The 20,028-nt window shown below is 36.5% G+C and overlaps 2 protein-coding genes across 2 annotated transcripts in view; one reads left to right on the forward strand and one right to left on the reverse strand.

Moving 5' to 3' along the window:
* Window positions 1–13: 13 nt before the first annotated feature.
* On the forward strand, window positions 14–13,998 carry KLHL18 (Kelch like family member 18). Its single transcript, XM_019051201.2, has 10 exons — window positions 14–561; window positions 1,232–1,362; window positions 2,162–2,302; window positions 3,217–3,415; window positions 4,008–4,168; window positions 4,915–5,051; window positions 6,655–6,877; window positions 7,362–7,578; window positions 9,263–9,432; window positions 10,260–13,998. The coding sequence occupies exons 1-10, from the start codon at window positions 307–309 to the stop codon at window positions 10,489–10,491; spliced, it is 1,866 nt and encodes a 621-aa protein (XP_018906746.1). The 5' UTR covers window positions 14–306; the 3' UTR covers window positions 10,492–13,998.
* Window positions 13,999–16,900: 2,902 nt separating this feature from the next.
* The window catches only part of LOC109036824 (E3 ubiquitin-protein ligase COP1), a 29,748-nt gene continuing 26,620 nt past the window's right edge, over window positions 16,901–20,028 (reverse strand). The window contains exon 11 of the mRNA XM_019051200.2: window positions 16,901–18,702. Within this exon, the coding sequence (XP_018906745.2) occupies window positions 18,553–18,702 (150 nt within the window). The 3' untranslated portion in view covers window positions 16,901–18,552. The remainder of the gene's footprint in view (window positions 18,703–20,028) is intronic.

Genomic DNA, 20,028 nt, shown 5'->3' on the forward strand with positions numbered 1-20,028 from the left:
TCGATCTTGGCGACCTATCGCTTTGTGAACTTTTTTGTGTTTACGTTTCGTTCTGACGTTATCACGTCCATTCACCCACCTTTTTATGAAACTTCATTATAATGGCAGTGTTTAGTAATAATTCATCTCTTCAATACATCATCATTTGTTCAATTTCAACCTTGTATGCCAGATGACACCTCAATCACAGGTCTAACTCTCCCGTTTGTACGCTTAAGCTTTTCAACTGATTCTTTACTTTTCATGGCATACCTACATCGACAGTAACCTCCTTCAATTTTTGGAGGCTGGTCACTTAATCCAGGCATGGAATCATTTGGTCCCAGGGGAAGTAAAAAATTCCCCACAGAATTTGCTAATTGTTTTGATGAGCAAAATGAACCGATGTCCATGAAGTCCGAGTCGAAGATCCAGCCGGACAAAATCCATCAAGACTCTATCATATCAATTGATAACGATGATGAAACTCTGGTTTTCAAACAATACGACCTATTTATTCATGGGTTTTCACAGATGGAAGAAATTCGCAGGCAAGGGAAGCTCTGTGATGTCACATTGCAGGTAATCATTGTTGATCTTTGTACTTTTTTACCATAGGACACGGAACTTTTCAGCTTGAGCTTAAGTTAGATGAGTTAGCAGTTGTTTACGTTGACTGTCCCATCATTAGACGAATTTAGCATCATCTCCTCAGGAGCAGGTATTGGTTTTTAGTATCTGTGCACAACGACCGGACAGTGTCATCAATTGCTCTCGGTCAATCCTTGAACCTATTGAACAGTGGCAGAGCAGTTGCACGGAAATGGAAAGTAAACAACTGCCAATTTACGTGTTGAAAGGTTTAGAACAGAGTTGGGTGAAAAATTGACGTTTATATGTATCGACCAACATTTCAATTGACTGAATAATTCGGGTATTAAAGTTGGCAACTGATCGGGAGACAAATAATTTGATCAATTGTCCCGCGGCAATTGGCGAATAAATCAAGTATGGACATTGGCAACTAACTTGATAATAGTAAATCATCAATTTTTCATTTTTAAAATTGGCAACTAACATGGCAGCAAATTAATCGGTCAATTGTCCCAGGACAAAAATTTTTTGAAAAAAAAAAGTTAAGTACTCCTCTTATATCTATTAAAAAGTCATTGAGCAAAATGCAACCATATAAATTAGGCGTTTCGAAAGCTTTATTCCCTTGTTTTTACTTACTTTGTTCCTTTAATTTCAGGTAGAAGATCAGTTGTTCACTGCGCATCGAATAGTTTTGGCCGCTACAATACCTTATTTTCAAGGCATGTTTATGCATGATATGCTAGAGAGCAAACAGAAAATCATCACCATCAGGGAAATAGACGCTGTGTAAGTTTTCTATTTTCTTCCCATTTTGTGGCCATTATTCTAACCATAGCATTGAGCAGGGTGGTGTTTTGATACTTATACTGTCCAGGATTTAAAATTAAACGTCCCACTGAGAATGAAGCACACATCCCAAAAAATATAGCCTGAAAATACAAACACCACAGAATGAAAAAGTAAAAATCTGGTACTTAAAGCAAGGCTTAAATATCAAAACTCTAAAAAAGCAGGACGTTTTGAGCTATCTCAAGCTCGCATTTTGCTGCAAGAAACAATGAAAGAACATAAGAAAATTAAGTTTGAGGCCTGATCTCATTTAGGTATTATCCAACCACTGCAACTGAGATCAAATTGCCTTTCAATTTTTTACCGTTAATTTTCATTGTTTCTGGGGGCTGAAAATGAGCCTGTTACAGCCCAAAATGTCCTTTTTAATGTTTTAATATTTATATTTTGTCCTTTTCCAGGTTTTAACCCTCCATGGCATGAATTAATTCTAGATCCATTATTCTGGGGGACAATTATCTTTTTTGTAGCTTCCATAAATAACATTCAGTACCAAATTTGTTTTCAAAATTTTAAACTTTAGGGATTCGGTTATCCGACAAAGAAAAACTTATGAAGATTTACAAAATCCTGGCAGAGAGGAAAGATTCAATTTTTAAAAACCCCCAAAAAACGTTGTTAAAAATTCTTAATGCTATGCCATGGAGGGTTAACTTCATGAACTTCCTAATCTTCTTAATTCAAATCTAGTGAAAGCTTAAGACTTGAAAACTGTTATTATCATTTGTGTTTTCAGAGCCGTGGAAGCGTTAGTCAATTTTGCCTACACTGGACGAGTCACTATAGCTACTCACAATGTACAGTCTCTTATGGTTGGAGCTTCATTTTTTCAACTCTCTCATGTGAGGAAAGCCTGTGCTGATTTCCTAGAAAAAAGGTAATCTGTATTTTACAAATGTTCTTTGATATGATCAAGATAACTATTTGGGTCTGTTCATTTTGTTTTGCAGCTGACCACTTCTTCTTTAACCACGTCCATGCTAATTAATCATGACTTCTGTCATTTGCAAGTCATAAATCAATCAATGACTCCATAAACACTATCAATTTTGATTTGGACACATTTCATCATCATGACGCAATTATGACAAGATTGTCCATCTACATTTTGTTGCCGAATTTAGCTGGCTAAGCTGTATAAAACATAGTAATCGACTAAAAAATCAAGCTACAAGTCAAAATAAACAAGTAATATTTCAAACTACAGCCTTGGGTATACAGGTCTTCTAGCCGCCATGACCAGGGACCGGTAACATTCTTTTTAGCTTTTGTTTTTTTAGATTTTTTAATTTTTATTGTGACGGTTGATAATGACCGGGAGACCGGTCAAAACGTCCCATGATTTGTAATAATTATTGTGTTTTTTCAGCCTCGTCCCCGGTTTTTCCTGTTTATTTTTATTCTATGTTCTCGGGCTGCCATAGTGTACTTTTTTTCTATTTCAAACTACATGCAGATGAGAAAAAAAATGAGACTTACAAAAAGCAAAGCATACAAAGCTTTTTTGTATGTTTTATATTTTTTCTCATCTACATGTTGTTTGAAATATTTCTCGTTCATTTTGGCTTGTAGCTTTTAAATCAATTTCTATGTTATCTATCTACTTACATTAGAACCACCAAAATTGCAATATAAAACCATGATGTAGCTGATAAATGAGCCCATAGTGAGTTGAACTCCCAATTTATTTTTCAAACCTTGATACCTTTCTTGAAAATGAAATGCGTTTTTTTTTTTTATCTTACAAAAAACTATCAATGAACAAACAGTAATGATGGAGTTTGCTTTCAGGTTTAACCCTCACAATGTCTTAGGCATCCGCTCGTTTGCTGACACCTTAGATTGCGGCTCTCTGAAAGATGCAGCTGAAAAATATATCCAGCAGTATTTCCATGAGGTGTCATTGTCAGAAGAATTTCTTGCACTCGGTCTTCCTGAAATAATTGATCTAGTGAAAAGAGATGAGCTTTATGTATCATCTGAGGAGCAGGTATCTATTCTTTTCTGTTTTGAAAAATTATGTTAATCACCCGGAGAAGATTTTCTGTAAACTGATCCCTCTAATCATCCCTTTTTCAAAGAAACATTTTTAAAATCTCACAAAAAGAGAAACCATCCTGTTTCCTAGCAAATTTTTGAGAGAGGAATTCTTGTCATGGGGAGGAACATCTGCTAGTATCCCAAAAAAAAAAAAAAAATTTGACAAGCACTCTGGCTCATTTTGTGCCAACAGAGATCGTAATGCTGATTTTTAATCTGACGATTCTGAGACCAGAAAGTGATAGTTCCAAACTTTGAAAGTGAAGCATCCAACATTCATAGGTGTAAAACTTTCTGTAAAACAACATTTTTTAACTCCAAAATTTCAGATTATCTTTTAACTCTAGTTTTATTCGGCCTTAAATATCTTATTTTCAGTTTTTTTGGCACCAAGATTCCTTCACCCAAGTGTGGTCACAATGGACACAGACAGGATAAGAATAAATACCCGAAATGATGTGTTTTCTCTATGCATGATGTGTCTTTTCCTGTATTCTAAAGTAAGAACGAACTCTTATTTTATTTTATTTTTCATTTTGCAGGTCTTTGAGGCTGTCATGAAATGGGTGAACAGAGATAGTTTAACTCGCAGCGAGCATTTAGCCAAATTATTGACTCTAGTTCGTTTACCATTGCTCACTCCTCAGTATCTCTCTGATCGTGTGTCAAAAGAAGAGCTAATCCGATTTTCACACGAATGCCGGTAAAAGTTTGTCTTGTTAGATTATTCTCATCCATTTTAGGCGCACAGTCAGTTTTTAATCGAATTAGCTGGTACAAGCAAGTTTAGTGTCTGATGTATTTTGTCCAAATAAAACTGAAAAACAATCTTCAGAAACAATTTGATGTGATCGGTTGAGGTAGTACATTTGATGCAATGGTGCAGAAACTTCTTGACCGGCAGGCAATTGGCTGCATTTAAGAATAGAAGATCCCGGAAGTGTGTTGTCAGAAGTGGGTAAGCTGCAAAAAGAACTCCTTGAAATGAGAAAGAAAGCATGGAAATTGCAGCTATTTGTAAATGAAGAGAGAGAAAAAAGAGAAGATTAAAATACCATCACTTTGAAAAAGAGGAAAAGGGATTTTGAAAAGAGGAACTTTTTGCTTCCTTGTTAAGATAGATAAATAATGCTGTCAGTGATTGTAATCATTAAAATTTTTACCCAATGAAAATCTGTATGCAAACCCTTTTCTGTATCAGTAGAAATTTTTCTCCAAATGGGGTCTAAATCATTTTAATTATTTGGGTGTTGACAATAGGAAATCTTTCATCAAACTTCATGCACCATAACTACGCACATTACAGGGCTGCAGAATGTTTTAAGCCTTCCCCCTCAATTTAATTGAAGCATGCGTCCCCCCAATTTTGATCAGTTCTCTCTTGAGACACAAATAGGAAGAAAACCTTTGCCTGGAAAGGGACATTATCTGTGCATTTTTTCATTTCAGAGATTTATTAGACGAAGCTAGAGATTATCATTTAATGCCTGAGAGACGGCCCATGCTGCAGAGATTCCGTACTGCTGCCAGATGCTGCAACTATATAATTGGACAGATCTTCGCTGTTGGTGGACTTGGCAAAACAGGTTCGCATCTTTTAGTATCTTAAAGTCTGCCTTCCCAAGCAGAATTTTAACAGTATCAACAGATAAAGATCAGCTTACCTTTCCTTAGACTTTCTCTTTTATCATGTCGCTTTTGATGTACAAATGCAGTTGAGTCGGAGGTTGAAAAGAATTAAAAAACTTTCATTTTCATATATCTTATTTTTAGTGCTAGCAACAACAAGATACGTTTACCTTTGTTTTCTACTAAGGTTATACTATACGCAAAGCGTAATTTAAAGAAACATGAATTTCGGCTCCAGACATTTCAGATTTTTTATCAAATCTTACTAATTTAAAGCATGACCTTTCTTTATTATTGCACCAAGTAAACCCAAAATAAAACCACCAACGAATAAAATAAATACCAGTAGTAAAATTGTTGTTAGCTGGAATTTGAGGAAACTCAAATAAACATTTGTTACTCCTCTCTTAATGCTGAAGTACTGCAACGTTCATGAAGATTTCAAGTGTTGATTTTCAATTATTCACCTCTAAATATCAGCAAAATCAGGTTCTTCACTGCCCAAGTGCAAGAGACGCTAGAGTAGGTGCAAAGAGAAACCTAATTGATTGTTCTGAGTGATTCCCACATCAGAGGGTCATTATAGGTGAGTAGTAGACTACTCTAAGGGGAGAAAAATTCATGACAATCAGGTCAGAATTATTCCTCCAAAGAAGTTTTTGTGGCAGAAAACGATGAAGACACTCCGTATAGTGAAGAGAACCAACCTAGATTATTTTCCCTTGATTGAGCTCATGACACCAAACACAGGAAGTGCAAGATCTGATTTTCATAACTCCTCAAAATCGGCAAATAGAATATCCTAGTTCCCAAGAGAATTGTCTCAAAAAGATAAAGATAGTTTCAATGTGCTTTTCAGTGGTCTTTTCTCCCTTTCAACAGGAGTGCCACAGTCAGGGAATGCCGGAAAAACCGTGAATGTCACGGGAAACCCGAAACTGTCAGGGAAACTAACGAAAGTGTCAGGGAAAGATTGTTAAATCACTTTATTTGCTTTCCGGAATGGGCCGGACGATTTCGTGAGAACGATTTTTAAGTGCACAGAATATCCTCAATGGTCAGGGAACTTTACCCTCATACAAACACAATACAAGAACAAAACCCTCTCTACACCTTGCAAGAGTTTTTAAATTTGTAAGATTACTCTTTTTTGTAACTTTTTCTAATGAGACTTGTATTGAGCCTTTATGTTCAGGCTAATGTACTAATCTTTACAAATAGATAAATAAATTTACCAAAATGTGGCAGAGAAATCCGGGAATTGTGAGGGGATTTCAATATTCTAAATCTTGAGGCAAAGCTGTTTCAAAAATATTTCCTGATGCTTAAATGAAAAAATATCACATTATACTCTCTCCGAAAAATGAAATGAAAGTGAAACTTTTATAACCCAGCTGTCAAGTCACACACTTCTCTGGTTTCACCATCGATATATTTTGATAATAAAGAAGTTACCTTCTAGATTTTCATCAAAAGTGATTTTCTCTCCTCTTATCCTCAATATTACGCCAAAATCACTTTCACAAAGTTGTCTTTTGTAATATGAATTATTTCGAACAGGTGACTCCTTAAGCACTGTCGAGGTGTTTGATCCAATCAGTGGTCGGTGGCACATGGCTCAAGCAATGAAAATGCTGCGAAGTCGAGTGGGCGTGGCGGTTCTCAAAAACAGACTGTACGCTTTCGGTGGTTACAATGGTGTTGAGCGGTTATCAACCGTAGAGGTGTTCGACCCTGTCCAACGAGCATGGAACAAAGTTGCATCAATGCATTGCAAAAGAAGGTAACGTCACCTCTCTCCTCTTAGCTAAGGAGCAATAAAATTATCACTATTAATGGACCATTAGATACAGAAAGAGACTGAATAATGTAGGACATATGCTCTCGCAGAATATGGTGGGCACATCAAATTGTCCAAAATTAAACTCACCGATGAAAAATTAGTGTTTCTTGTGCTTATTGACTCAAACTTTATGCTCACCAGAAAACCAAATTCTACATGAATCAACTCAGTCACTCAATTTGTGTCAAGAGTGTCAAGAGGTAGAGGAATTTTCCCCCCTTAATTTTAAGATTATCATTTATTAAAAGATGTAAGAAAGTTCTACTCAGAATATGCGAAAAAAAGTTTCTAATTTAATTAATCGGGCACCCACAAAGTGTGAATCAAGTTGCAGTACTTAAGAGCGGTGCATCCTAAAAAGTTTAATTGCAAATGAAACCACTCATTTTTACTATATCCTTTTTTTCTTCTTTCAATCGTACAGTGCGGTTGGCGCAGCGGCCTTAGCCGATCAGTTATATGTTTGTGGAGGTTATGATGGCCTTTCGTCTCTGAACACAGTAGAATGCTACACACCGGAGAAAAATTGCTGGACAGTTGTACAAAGCATGCAGAAACACCGTAGCGCAGGAGGTGTCCTCGCTTTTGATGGCTACATTTATGCATTAGGAGGTCACGATGGACTTCAAATTTTTGATTCAGTAAGTCCTATCAATTTGAGTAACGTTATGACAATGAATGATGTTCAAAGGAACTAAAGTTTTCCGTAACTTATTTACTGAAGACAGAAGTAAACCGCAGATCGCAGCTGCTTCAAAGCATCATAAATTACGTCATCTCAATAGGTCACTAAACCTTGTGTTTTTTATTTAATATTCTGAAAGCACCAGGTGAGAAGATTACATGGTGATTTGTTGCGCAGTTTGGGAGCCAAAATCCTGGACAAGCCCCCTTTTAAAAAGTCTCCAGACTCAAAGGAATTTCAAATGCACCCGAATGGCAGGAACATGATCCCAAGTAGCATTTCTCAACGGAAAAATCGCTATATATTGCGATTTTATCGGCGTTAAAATCGCCAGGATCATCAACATTTGAGCGATTATCCTCGATCTTATTGCAATAAAATTGCGCTTTTATCGCCGGACAATTTATCGCAATATTTTCGAAATAAAAATCGCAATAAATGGCGATTTAATCTTGATTTTATCGACAAAAATTGCGATTTGTAGCGATTTAATCGCCATATATTGCGATTTTTAATGCGATAATATCTCGATATATTGCCACCGATATATTGCGATAACCAACCGATAAAATCGCTATTTATCGCAATCACTGCTACTTGGGATGGAAGTGATGTACAACATCAGTCAAATCACTATCTCCTCTTATTTTTCACTAATGTTTGTTAAAATAAAACGTATTTCAAGTCCACCGCAGACAACATGAATGAGATTAGATTCTTTGACTTTTAAGATGTAGTTTCGACTATGCTGTTGTTTTATACAAGGAGTTGAAAGACTCGGGACAGAATTCGAAGAAACCTGTGCTTGCCTCTGATTGGTGCTAGATGACATCATTCGGTTCGGCGGGTAACTGGGCATTTTAAATTTGCAGAAAATTTGCACTATTTGGACTGGGCTTTTCTCCATTTCTAAGTCTTTTCTTTGCGTTTTTAATGTGTGAATCGTATTATTCGCGTCATTTCTTTCAGGAAAATGTATTCACAAGTCAAAATTCATTCTTGGTTTAGCGACCCATTTTCTAGCCTTTAACGAAATGATCCAAACCTATCATCATGGAACCAAGATATTAGGTATAAACTAATGACCCTTGGCCCCTAGCAGGTATTTAGTGAAACGTATTCATACTATCAATTTTCAATCTCAAGATGAGGATTTGTTACAGGCGAATAGGGCATTCTGTCAAACGTTTAGGCAAATAATCAAATTTTTCACTTAGATTAAAACTTCAATTTTTTTTCCTAATTTCAGACGAAATAATTTATTGCCGAAAGAATTCTTTGTAAAAACGTGCATCATGTAAAAGAATTTTGCATGATTTTTAGTTCCTAAACGAACATTTATCTCGAAATTTGCAGCATGTCATTGCACACTGAATTTTTTAAAATTTCAACTTTTAAATATATGAACAGTACTTAAAGAGGACAAGATAAGGAGAGATTGTGGATTTAATGAATATTTTTTTCCAAAATATCTATAATTCATCAGCTCTTTGTCATAATTTCACAAAATTTCATAAGGTGTCAAAATTTGACTATCTGCCTAAAATTCCTGATTTGACCAATCGCGTGTGACATATAAGTGGATTAGTTTCATCCTGAGCAATGGTGTATCACAAATTTGATTTGATTTATTTCTTCAGGTAGAAAGGTACAGTCCAATTCTAGGAACTTGGTCGTCTGTCAAACCGATGCTTACGAAAAGATGTCGCCTTGGAGCGACAGTTCTCAATGGCAAACTGTACGTTTGTGGTGGGTATGATGGTCAGACGTTCCTCCAATCAGCAGAGGTGTATGATCCAAAAACTGATGAGTAAGTACAACTAGACCACATTATTTTCCTTTTTCATCCACAAAAGCACCTACCTACACAAGGAAACTAATAGCACGTTCGCTGTTTCTAAAATGAGCCAAAACTAGTAGTTTCTTAGTCGTCAAATTTGTAAAGGAGTATTGTGTATTGTAATTGTGTAGTCTAACTCCACCATTGTGAGAAAAGAATTCTGCATATCCATTATGGAAAATTGGCCATAGCTGGCCACTCTTGCATGGAAATTTGCTTTAATAATAGTCGGATGTGTTTATGCTGTAAAGAACCATGTACAAATGAATTGAATCAAAAGGAAATATGCACGTAGAATTTGTGTGCTTCTTAGTTCCTTTTGATTTTATTTATTTGTTCATAGCTCCTTTAACCATGAGTAGGTCTAGTTTTAATTAGTGTATTTGCTTAAATTTTATAATTGATTGGACGAAATTTGGTCATCTCAAGCAGTTGTAAAAAATTGACAAAAACCCTCCAATAAAGCGGGAAGTTTAAATATTTAGTGCTCATGACACCAGTGTAATGATTATCGAAAACCTGAGAGAGAAAATTTTCAAGAGAGGATCTTTAAAAATTGTCCTATTGTACATTAAGGTCCTTTTCCTCATTAACAGTTTAAACAAGGTGGAGAAATGGTGCTGGGTCCACACCATTTCGTGTGGAAAACAAAGCCAAGAAGTTCCAAAAAACTGCGTACAAATGAAGAAAAAAACACTAAGAAGTGGCCCGAAACCTGTATGTAACAACCGGTGTTTTTTTCTTCATTAACAGTTAAATTTTTCTATTCTTCATTTAATAAAACATTATCGTTCCAGGTGGAAGTTCATTGCTCCGATGAATGTAATGAGGAGCAGAGTAGCGCTCGTCGCAAACATAGGCAAGCTGTGGGCAGTTGGCGGCTACGATGGTATTTACAATTTGCCAACGGTGGAAGTCTACGATCCAGCGACGGATTCTTGGTCGTTTGTGGCACCTATGTGTGCTCATGAAGGAGGCGTCGGGGTTGGTGTCCTTCCTCTCTATCCAAAATGTCTTGGGGCCGATTAACGACCGTCGCACTCTAAAATGATATCCAGAGTTGCCACCGAGACAGGGTGCTTGCTGAAAATCCCGTCTCTGATGATCGCTCAGCTCAGTGCGGTTCTGCGGAGGCTGCAGAGAAAAGCTGTGCTCAGTTTGGATATGTTAGCTCTTGAGATTGGTTTGAGCAAGTAAAAACCATGGAATGAAGTCTATTCCTGAGATCCCTCGGGACCAAGCTGTTCATGGACATCCACAAGTTCATGAATCCCTTCATTGAGTTAATTCGTCCCTAAGAATTTATCAACATATCTATAGCTGTATCGAGCTTCTCAACACAGACAACCATACCAGACAAAGTGCAATTGGTTACAATCCTTAAGCGCTATAACTTTGGTTCTCTCATCAATTTCTCAAGTAGAAAACGATTTGCACAGTGAAAATTACTGAAAGTAACTCTTAACAACCTCTGTTAGTTGGCCTCCTATGGTGTAGTGGTTGTAGCGCTAGTTCTATGATCGGGAGGTCCCGGGGTCGATTTTCGGCCAGGCGTCCCGAGTTTGATGGTCCAAACAATGGTTGCCTGGGACTGGTTGCCTGGGACGGAGAGGGGACGAGACTAAAGCGCAAGGATTAGCCCTTGTGGGCTATTTGAAGTAGTAAAAAAAAAAAAAGTTTTATGATGCATAGATTTAAACTCTCTCCTCACAAGAAACACCATAATCTCCTTAAGTATTAACTCGAGTATATTCAATTAATACCTCTGTTCTCTCTACTTACTCTCTTTGCGATTTATGGAACACTAAATATTACCTTGACAGTCTTTGCAGTTTGAAAGTATTACAACCTTAATACTGGCGCTTCGGCCCAGCTATCGCACGTTGCCTACACTTAGCAAAACACATGGTAGGGTAGAACCACTGCTCGTCTGAAAAACCTGCTTAAACCGTTGTAAAGCACGATTTGACTCAAGTAGACTTATGTTTTTCTTGTGAATGAGAAATTCAAATTATTTGTAACCAATGCTAGGTAAAAACGTTGTCATCTTTGCTAGGAGTTAGTATCAGTTATTTCCATTGTGCCCATTGCGTTCTGCGTGAAATTTGGAAGAGACAGCATTTATCAAAATGCTTGAATTTGTACCTTGTTGGTGGTCCATTGTGTTTCATTGGGAGTGGCTCTTCACCTCAATTTTCAAAATATGAAGTGAAAAAAACCATTCCAAAGAAACATGCATGCGTTACTACTACTCTATTTTCTAGTAACATTACTCTATATAAAGCTGCCGTACCGGCTCACTCTCCCCCCCCCCCCCCCCCTAGAGAAAAATTGGCCGAAGCGATTTCCATTAAACTTGGTACTCGCACAGGTTCAATCCTGTCGCATGACGTCACAACATTATAGACGAAATTTCAGGTTTTAGGTGGTATTTTTCGAAGGATTTTCGTGAAAATTTGTGATGGTGGGTACTTTTCTATGGGAAAATTCTAATTTTTGGTCAGATTTTCAAAATTCCCAAAATCCAAGATTTCGGCCGTGGCCAAAAGGGCGAAGATGATATCTTCTCATTGCTATTATTATTTTAAAAGTTAATAACTATGAGGGGCGACTCGCTCTGAGCGAGTTGCAAGTTCTTCGCGAAGCGAGGGCACTCCCCGGCTAGGCATGACAGCTTGCACAGCGAGCTGAACATGGCTAGTTAAATACATAAAGCCACTGCACTGAGATTTCATCAACTTTTTACAAAAAAACTGTCAGAGCGATTTCCTTCAAACTTGGCAAGAATGAAGCTAAAAAACCACCTTTACATGCATGAAAAATTAAATTTAAAAAAAATTTATAACATAAAAATTTCAAAATCCAAGATGGCGACCGTGCCCTAAAATGCTAAGTCGGCTCCTGTTCGATCGATTCTCGTGAAACTCGGTATCTGGGGGTATTTTTGACGGGAAACTCGAATTTAAGGTCGGATTTTCAAAATTCCTAAATCCAAGATGGCGGCTGTGGCCAAAGTGGCGAAGATGTTATCTTCTCATTATTTTTATTACTTTAAAAGTTAATATCTAAGAGGGGTAGCTCGCGGAGCGAGTCGCAATTTCATCGCGAAGCGAGGAACGGGGGTCAGGGGCACTCCCTAGCTAGGTGTGACAGCTCGCACAGCGAGCTGAACACGGCTAGCACATACTATGCACTTACTACTAATCTCTTTTTTCTACTTACTAAGGTGTTTAAATGCATGCATTGCACTCTGGACAGTGCATTGGGCCCACTATCATATCAGTGCGTATTTATTTGAAATCAATTTTTATACTTTTAGGTTTGCGAGTGTTATAATGGGATGGATTCAAATGGAATCTTTTGCTTTTCTCGGTATCTAATTTTCTCTCATGTTTCATTTTATAAGAAAGGTTGAAAGGTCTGTTAACTTTTCAAGAATTTGTCTCTGATTACGAAGAATGTTTTCACAAAATTTCAAGTTTCCATGTCGCTTGTCTTTTCTGTTTAAAAAGAAAAACATCAGAGAAAATTAGGCGATGTTTGATAAAGTCAGGCTGACTACGGTTATATGGGCTCAATCATGGAATTTGTTTTCCTAATTTTTTTGGCCCATTTTTTGGTGATTAATGAATGATAGGAGAGGGGCTTGTTATAAGGGAAATTTGGACTGCATTTTGCAATTTGGACCTATAAATTCTGGCTCATCTGAATAAACACTTATGTGCCTAGGGAAACTAATGGCACGTACGTTGTTTTTAAACCGGCCCGGCATTTATAGTTCCTAATTGCAAAATGTAGTCCATTTAATGAATAAGGGACCAATATTGAGTTGCGTAAGATTACCCCCATGATTGTGATTTTCCTCCGAATCTGTATCCTGCAATTTACCTTGTTAACCAGTTGTAATAATTTTTTTATGGCTTGATTCATTTTTATTCCTATCTACCTCTCCTCTAAATATTGTTGTTACTGAACGAGGATAGCCTGTGTATACTTTCCTCTATGCTTTTTTTTCATGAAGTAGCCAAAATCATTTCACTTTGAATTTTAATGAGAAATTCTGAGGCAAAAATGTTGGTTTTATTTTAAATTTTGTTTCATCGTGATTGCTATTTAAAATGGCTCGTTGCAACAGAGTGTATGTCCATTGTCTGCCTCAAAGTTGCCGGCAATAGTTTGTTCTGTTGTTTTACTGGGATGCAAATTTGTCCGAAAATCTATATGATTTTTACGAATTGCTAAAAAATATCCCCACCGTTTTTAGACTGATTTATTTTTGGCGATAGAGTAGTGAATGTAACATTCGACGTACTTCAAGCTAAAGAATTGACTTGCACCACTCAGCAAGAAATTTATTAATTCTTAATGCCCTAAGAAAAGCCTTTCTTTTGTAGATCATGAACAACTTATTTTAAGCATCTCTTGCAAACTACTTAAGAATGGGTCACATTCTTTAATGTTCGGGAATGTAATGTTTATTGATTTCTGTATACTAGTCAGTTTAATTAAAAGAAGAGTTATAACTTGTTATGAGTATTTTTCTTAGTTCTTTCTTTTTTGTCGCATGTAAATGATCCCACCTCTCATCTATTTTGATCAAAATCTTAATATATTAATCTTCAGAAGATCATTTCAGTATTCAGTTTCAAAACTATAAGCTCTTAAACCTTCCAAGTGTGGTTCGAAAAATAGTGGTAAAAAAATGTGATTTGTTTCTCAAAAGGAGTTTGATGGCTAAATGCGAAACCACTTATCTCCATTGTTGCGTTTCAAAATCTCTGCTCCTCTTCCATTTTTTCGAACTAGCTAACACTTTAGCTTTTTAGGAACAAGCTAACTTCATAGCTTGAAATTTAGAAAAATACTCTGCTAATAGAGAAGAGAAATCAGTGAAGTTTTCAAGAAGTTAAGTTGACCAGTTTTCCAAAGAGAAATAAAAGTATGAAAGGAAGTCTGCGATGTCGCAAGCAGAAATGTGTGGTTTTGCACTTGGGCCATCAAGTCATGTCAGAGAAAATCTTATCCGTCCCACCAGTGAATTTTTACCGAAAATCATATTTTGATAAAGAGCTCATTAAAAACTGTAAAATTCGGCAATGACTGCTTTAATTTAATTGCCAAAAGCTCAGATTTGTTAATCTGTTCTTGTCTACCTTGAAAATGACGGAAGTCGTATTCTTAAAAAAAGATCAGCATGAGATTTTAGGGTCTGTCGCCAGTAAAATTAAGCCAGAGGATGTTTGAAATACAAGCATTAGTGAAATTGAAAAGAAGGAAATCCAATGGACCACTCGACAAGGTACGAATTTCAGCATTCTGATACATGTCTCTTTACTAAAATTTTACGTAAAACACGATGCGCATAACGAAAATTACCGAAATCAACTCCTTCCGAAGATATTTAATGATTCTTGGTGCGTGAATTGAAACCACCCGCTCATGAAAACTCAATGCTCTACGTGATTCACATCGCGCGCTAAACGTTATCATGAACGTCTCCGCGATAAAAAAATCTGGCAACCTCTATCTTGACACTTTGGCTCAGCCATAGCAAATTACTAATAATTTGAAAAACACATGGTGGGAAATGAGCATTGCTCGACTGAGAAGCTTGCTGAAATCGTTGTAGTGCGCGATTTGACTCACGTAGAGCTTTGAGTTTCTTGTGAGCAGTTCAAATTCCTCGTAACCAATGTGAAATAAAAATGTTAATATCTCCGTTAGGAGTTGGTTTCAGTAATTTTCGTTGCGCGAATCGTGTTCTACGTGAAATTCTGGTTAAGGAGCATGTATCAGAATGCTTAAATTCGCACCTTGTCTAGTGGTCCATTACGACTAAAATCAAAGGCTGGAAAGTCGGTCAGAAAAATTTTCCCAATTTGCAACTCCTGTCATTTCCAAGTAAATGAATGGAAAATAACATATCTGTTCTATATGACAGTTCATTTATATGGTCACTGCCAAATTTCGCATTTTCTGACTGAATTACCTTGTTTCACTGTTATTAAGGGGGAAGAAATTCTTATACGCTGCCTATTAGAGTCCAAGCCAAATAAGTTTACGCACTTCCAGACTGCGACAAAAGATCTGCGACCTTGCCTCTTGCATTTACTTTACATGTATAAAAGACATCAGACAATCCTCTGTCGCAGCCTAGAAATGCGTAAACTTATTTGGTTTGGACTCTCATTGAATCTAACAAAACTTCCAATATACTATTAAAAATAATCTTTTGAGAAGTAATTCAGTCCTGTGAATTATCAGGCTCAGTCATAAGATAATATAATTTAAAATCGGATGTACATATTTATGCTGGAAGAAGCTACATGAAAGTGAATGAAATCAAAAAGAACTGTGTGCATAGGGCTACATGGTTCCTTGTGACTTATTCATTTGTACATAGTTTCTTTTGGCATAAATTAGTCCAATTCGTCACCTTCTAGCTAAAGTATCATAAGCTTAAGCTTAGATGCTATCCTGCAGGACACAATATTTTATTAATTTTTTCTTGAAAACTTTGACGCATACTATCATCGAAATTTCAGAAATTAATAGCAATCAAAAAATAAATTTTAGGTAAAATTTTCATGCGATTCTGTTTGCCGGTTTTTCCATAAAATATTGGACAAGTTTCAGAAGTCTGACAACATAATGCCTAAGCACCAATGGCGCTTGTTTCATGTTTGATGGAAGGTGGCTGATTGAGGAACAAACCAGGGCCAAAGCACTCCTAACTTTTTTCAAAATAGTAATTGAAATACTAGAATTTTCATTTTTTACATCCGTCGGGACCACAGCATTTTAAAAACAAAAGCACTGAATCAGGATAAAAAATTCTCACCTAACACCTTTGCAACCTCGAAGACAATATTTTCCTACTATAAATGACCATAGAGTATAAAACTGGTCACTAGAAGCACCAGATGATGTCAACAAGGTACAGTCAACTCATAATAATTCGAAATTCAAGGAACCGGAGAAAATTTTACTGGCGAGAATTTCGAATAAGTCAGGTCTTTTATTTAGAGGTTCTCGAATTAGGAGGAGTGCGACTGAGCTGCAAAAATTTAAGCTAAAGAGATTGTAAATCATTTGAAATGAACTTATACTAAAAAATTTAGTTTCCTTATTTACGTAATACAGTGAATGAAAAGAGCTGGACGTTGTGCTTTTGTTACTCCAGGAAATTACACAGTTTTCGGCCGGCAGAGAGCCATGTCGGCATGTTTTTAATGTTGACCTTCTAGAATTTTTAAATTGAGGAAAGTCGATCCAGTCTTAAAAGTTAAAATTACAAAGGTAATATCTGCGCCGAAAAATCCGAATTATCAAGGGGGCAGGGAATAAATGGATTTTTTTTCGAATTATCGAGACTTTCTTAAGGGACCGGCACTAATGAGAGTTGACTGCAATGCATAATAAAAAAGAAGAGACAATCTTTGGTAGCATGGTAAAGGTTTAATCAAAAATTACAAAAATATTTTGAGAATAATTTCGAAGTCCAGTCATAGATATTTCAGTTCACTTGAAGGTTAAATTACTACGTTACATTAATAAAAAATTGGTAAAAAAGAGGTGATGCGCGAAATGATTAATGCATCCACTAGTAAGACTGATTACATAGGTATAACATCGTGGACCTACTTTCTGAAAGTCATTAGGGTGTGAGTCCGCGTGCTGACTAAGATGCTTATTTCTAGTGTTTACAAGGTCAGAATTCAAGTATGACTGCACATATCGTTGCTCCTCTGACGTAAGGGCGTACCTTGATTTCCTCGAGAGCCCTATCCTCCATATAACTCTATGTTTCCCAGGGCTCATCAATACTGCTGTGCTAAGGAAAAACACCATATAAACAATCGGATGTTGCTAAATCTCCCCCGGATAAAATATTTACTTTGGGAAAAGTTGGGAATATTCTACATCAAAATTTTCAGATAATGTATGTTAAATTGCAAATGAAATTCTTGGGAAAATCAGAGGCAAATTATTCACAAGCATCCCTGAAACTTTGTATTGTATTAATAGACATTTAGCAGCGTTTAAAGGCTCACATGATGTTCTTCTTTAGCAACGTAGCATATTTTTTTCATGAATATGTCATGCAGAACACATTGGACACATTGGAAATTTTCGACTTGTAGGAGAAATAACAACGTATCGTATCAGTGTAGATTCAAGTTCACCAAAAAAAACGGAAATCTAGCTGATAAAGTAGGGACACTCGACCAATTTCTGCATATGCAACGCTATAACTTTTTTTTTAGTGTACTCAATTTTGCTCAAAATGTATAACAGCATCAGAAAGAGTGGGAACATTTTTGTGAAGTTCAACTTTCATTATTCATCAACACTAAATTTGTTTATAATACCGAATTTGATCTGATTTTTTTCCGTTTTGGTAGTGAAAAGTTTGGATGGAAATACACATAACGGAATTAGAGTTCATTGGAGAAGAAGGAGTCTGCTCGTATTTAAGCTACCGCACTTTCGGAAATAGCGACTAAGTGCCTGCAAAAATCTTACCGGCATAACTCAAAGATTCAGCTGGAACCAGTTTTTGCATTCTTTTTGCAAAATGTAAATCATCAATAACAAAGTTAAAAAGAAATCACATGATCTGCCGATGAGTTCTCACTGACACTCACAAGCCTTTTCCCAAAACATAGTGGCTTCAAAGCCAAGACAAGACATTCTTCGACAGCAAACGAGCTGGTTATGAAGTCTGGCTTTTGATTGTCAAAAAGTTGATCACTTCTCAGCCAAACAGGAACTATTGAAGTCGAGTGACTATTAAACAAAGGAATGAGACATTTTTACCATGTCAAAGCATCGCGCATCTTACTTAAATGCTAGTGACCCTCAGAATGTTTTTGGTTAACTCTACACCTGAATTAAAAATAGATTAAAAATAGATAATTTTTGAGCAATTACACAAATGCCATTTCTTCTTAGGCTCATTCATTTTTACCCGAACATACTTTCCATGCATGATTTTTACTCTGACTTAGAATCCAAATCTGTTTACGCATAATCTTTGGAGGAAATACTTTCGAAGTCTATAATATGCTCTCCTCTTTGATATTTTGTCTACTTCTTTTGAGACAACTGAGTGATGAACTGAATCAAAGTTCTCGTTGGTCTTCCTGACATCCCTTTCTCAAGGTAAGGGCTGTCATCGAGTGGACCCATGACGCCAGCCATATCCATATGAACCCAGTCTCCATCTGGTTTGAACTCCTGAAAACATATCATTCAAATTAGATCTACTGATCAGTTATTTAACATTGATTTTATCAGACAATTAATCACCGAAAAAAGTCTCTAAAGGATGGTAATCTCTATACACAAAAACAAACAGCAGCCTGATTGTTGAAATTTTGTGTTTGTCGGTTGGACAAAGGTTAAAAGGCGGAGCGTGATTGGTCCGCTATGTCTTATCACCGCTTTATTGCGCCTTTGTCAGGTGGAATGGACGACAAACTGTCAAAAACTTAAGAGGTACCTTTAGCTTGTTGTGAGCTCCACCCGACATAGGCGCGACAAAGTAGTGATAAGACATAACCAACACTCAGTAATAACCCGGTATAGGAAGTCGCCTAGAAGTGTCTCTAGGCGTGAAAATGGTGTTGGTCTTAGGAAATAATCTAGCCATCTTATTAAATATTTCCTTATCCCCCCAGTTCTCCTAATACCCTATCCCAAGTAGCACAGATTGCAATGAGTAGCAACTGCATTGTAAAGATATTGCAATTCCACTGAGTGTTGTGTATGTTGCCTAGCTCCTATTTGAAAGGGCCCCATTTATTGAAACTTATTGCAGTGAAATTAAAATAAGTTGCAATTTTTCATTGCATTGCATATTGCCTATCTCTCTGACGTATGAGGCTCATTTTGTTAATTGTTTAAAATTGGCATAAATCGAATAAATGATGTAAAAATATTGCAATTCGATGGTAAAAAAATTACAATTTCATTGAAATCAAATAGCAATTTAATTTCAATATTTTCGTCGCACTGTGCTACTTGGGTATGTTTGAAATTTAGTCTATAGTTTGCTGTAGGTTTTGCATTTGGAATATAAGCCAGTAAACCAACAGAAGAAGAAAAGAAGAAGACATAACCGACCAATCACGCTCTGCCTTTTAACCTATGTCATCTATGCCTGCCCGACGAACACAAAATTTCAACAATCAGGCTGCTGATTAGGCTACAACTGGATGTCTAAAGGGCTCGTAAAGTTTGCAAAGTCAATGAATAGTCTGTAATCTGAAGGACCAAATGCATAATCAATGCAAAGGATTCTTCTTCAGGATAAACTTTTAAAATATATCAGTTCTTCTTCATATATTATGTTTGTTTGAAAGGGAAAAAAGTCCCTAGTTTACTCAGGTTTACCTAGGTTTTACTCACTAATCAGCAAGAGATTGGGATGCTTTCAGATTTATAAATGAAAGTTCAGTATTGATTACCATCTCCATTAACTGAGCAAAATTGGTCCGGTGGTTGAGGAAAAGTAAAAAAAATTCTTTGGAATTTGATTACAGAAATTCTGCAGATCCCATG

The sequence above is a fragment of the Bemisia tabaci genome, chromosome 9 (genome assembly GCF_918797505.1).
Source record: "Bemisia tabaci chromosome 9, PGI_BMITA_v3".
NCBI lineage: Eukaryota > Metazoa > Arthropoda > Insecta > Hemiptera > Aleyrodidae > Bemisia > Bemisia tabaci.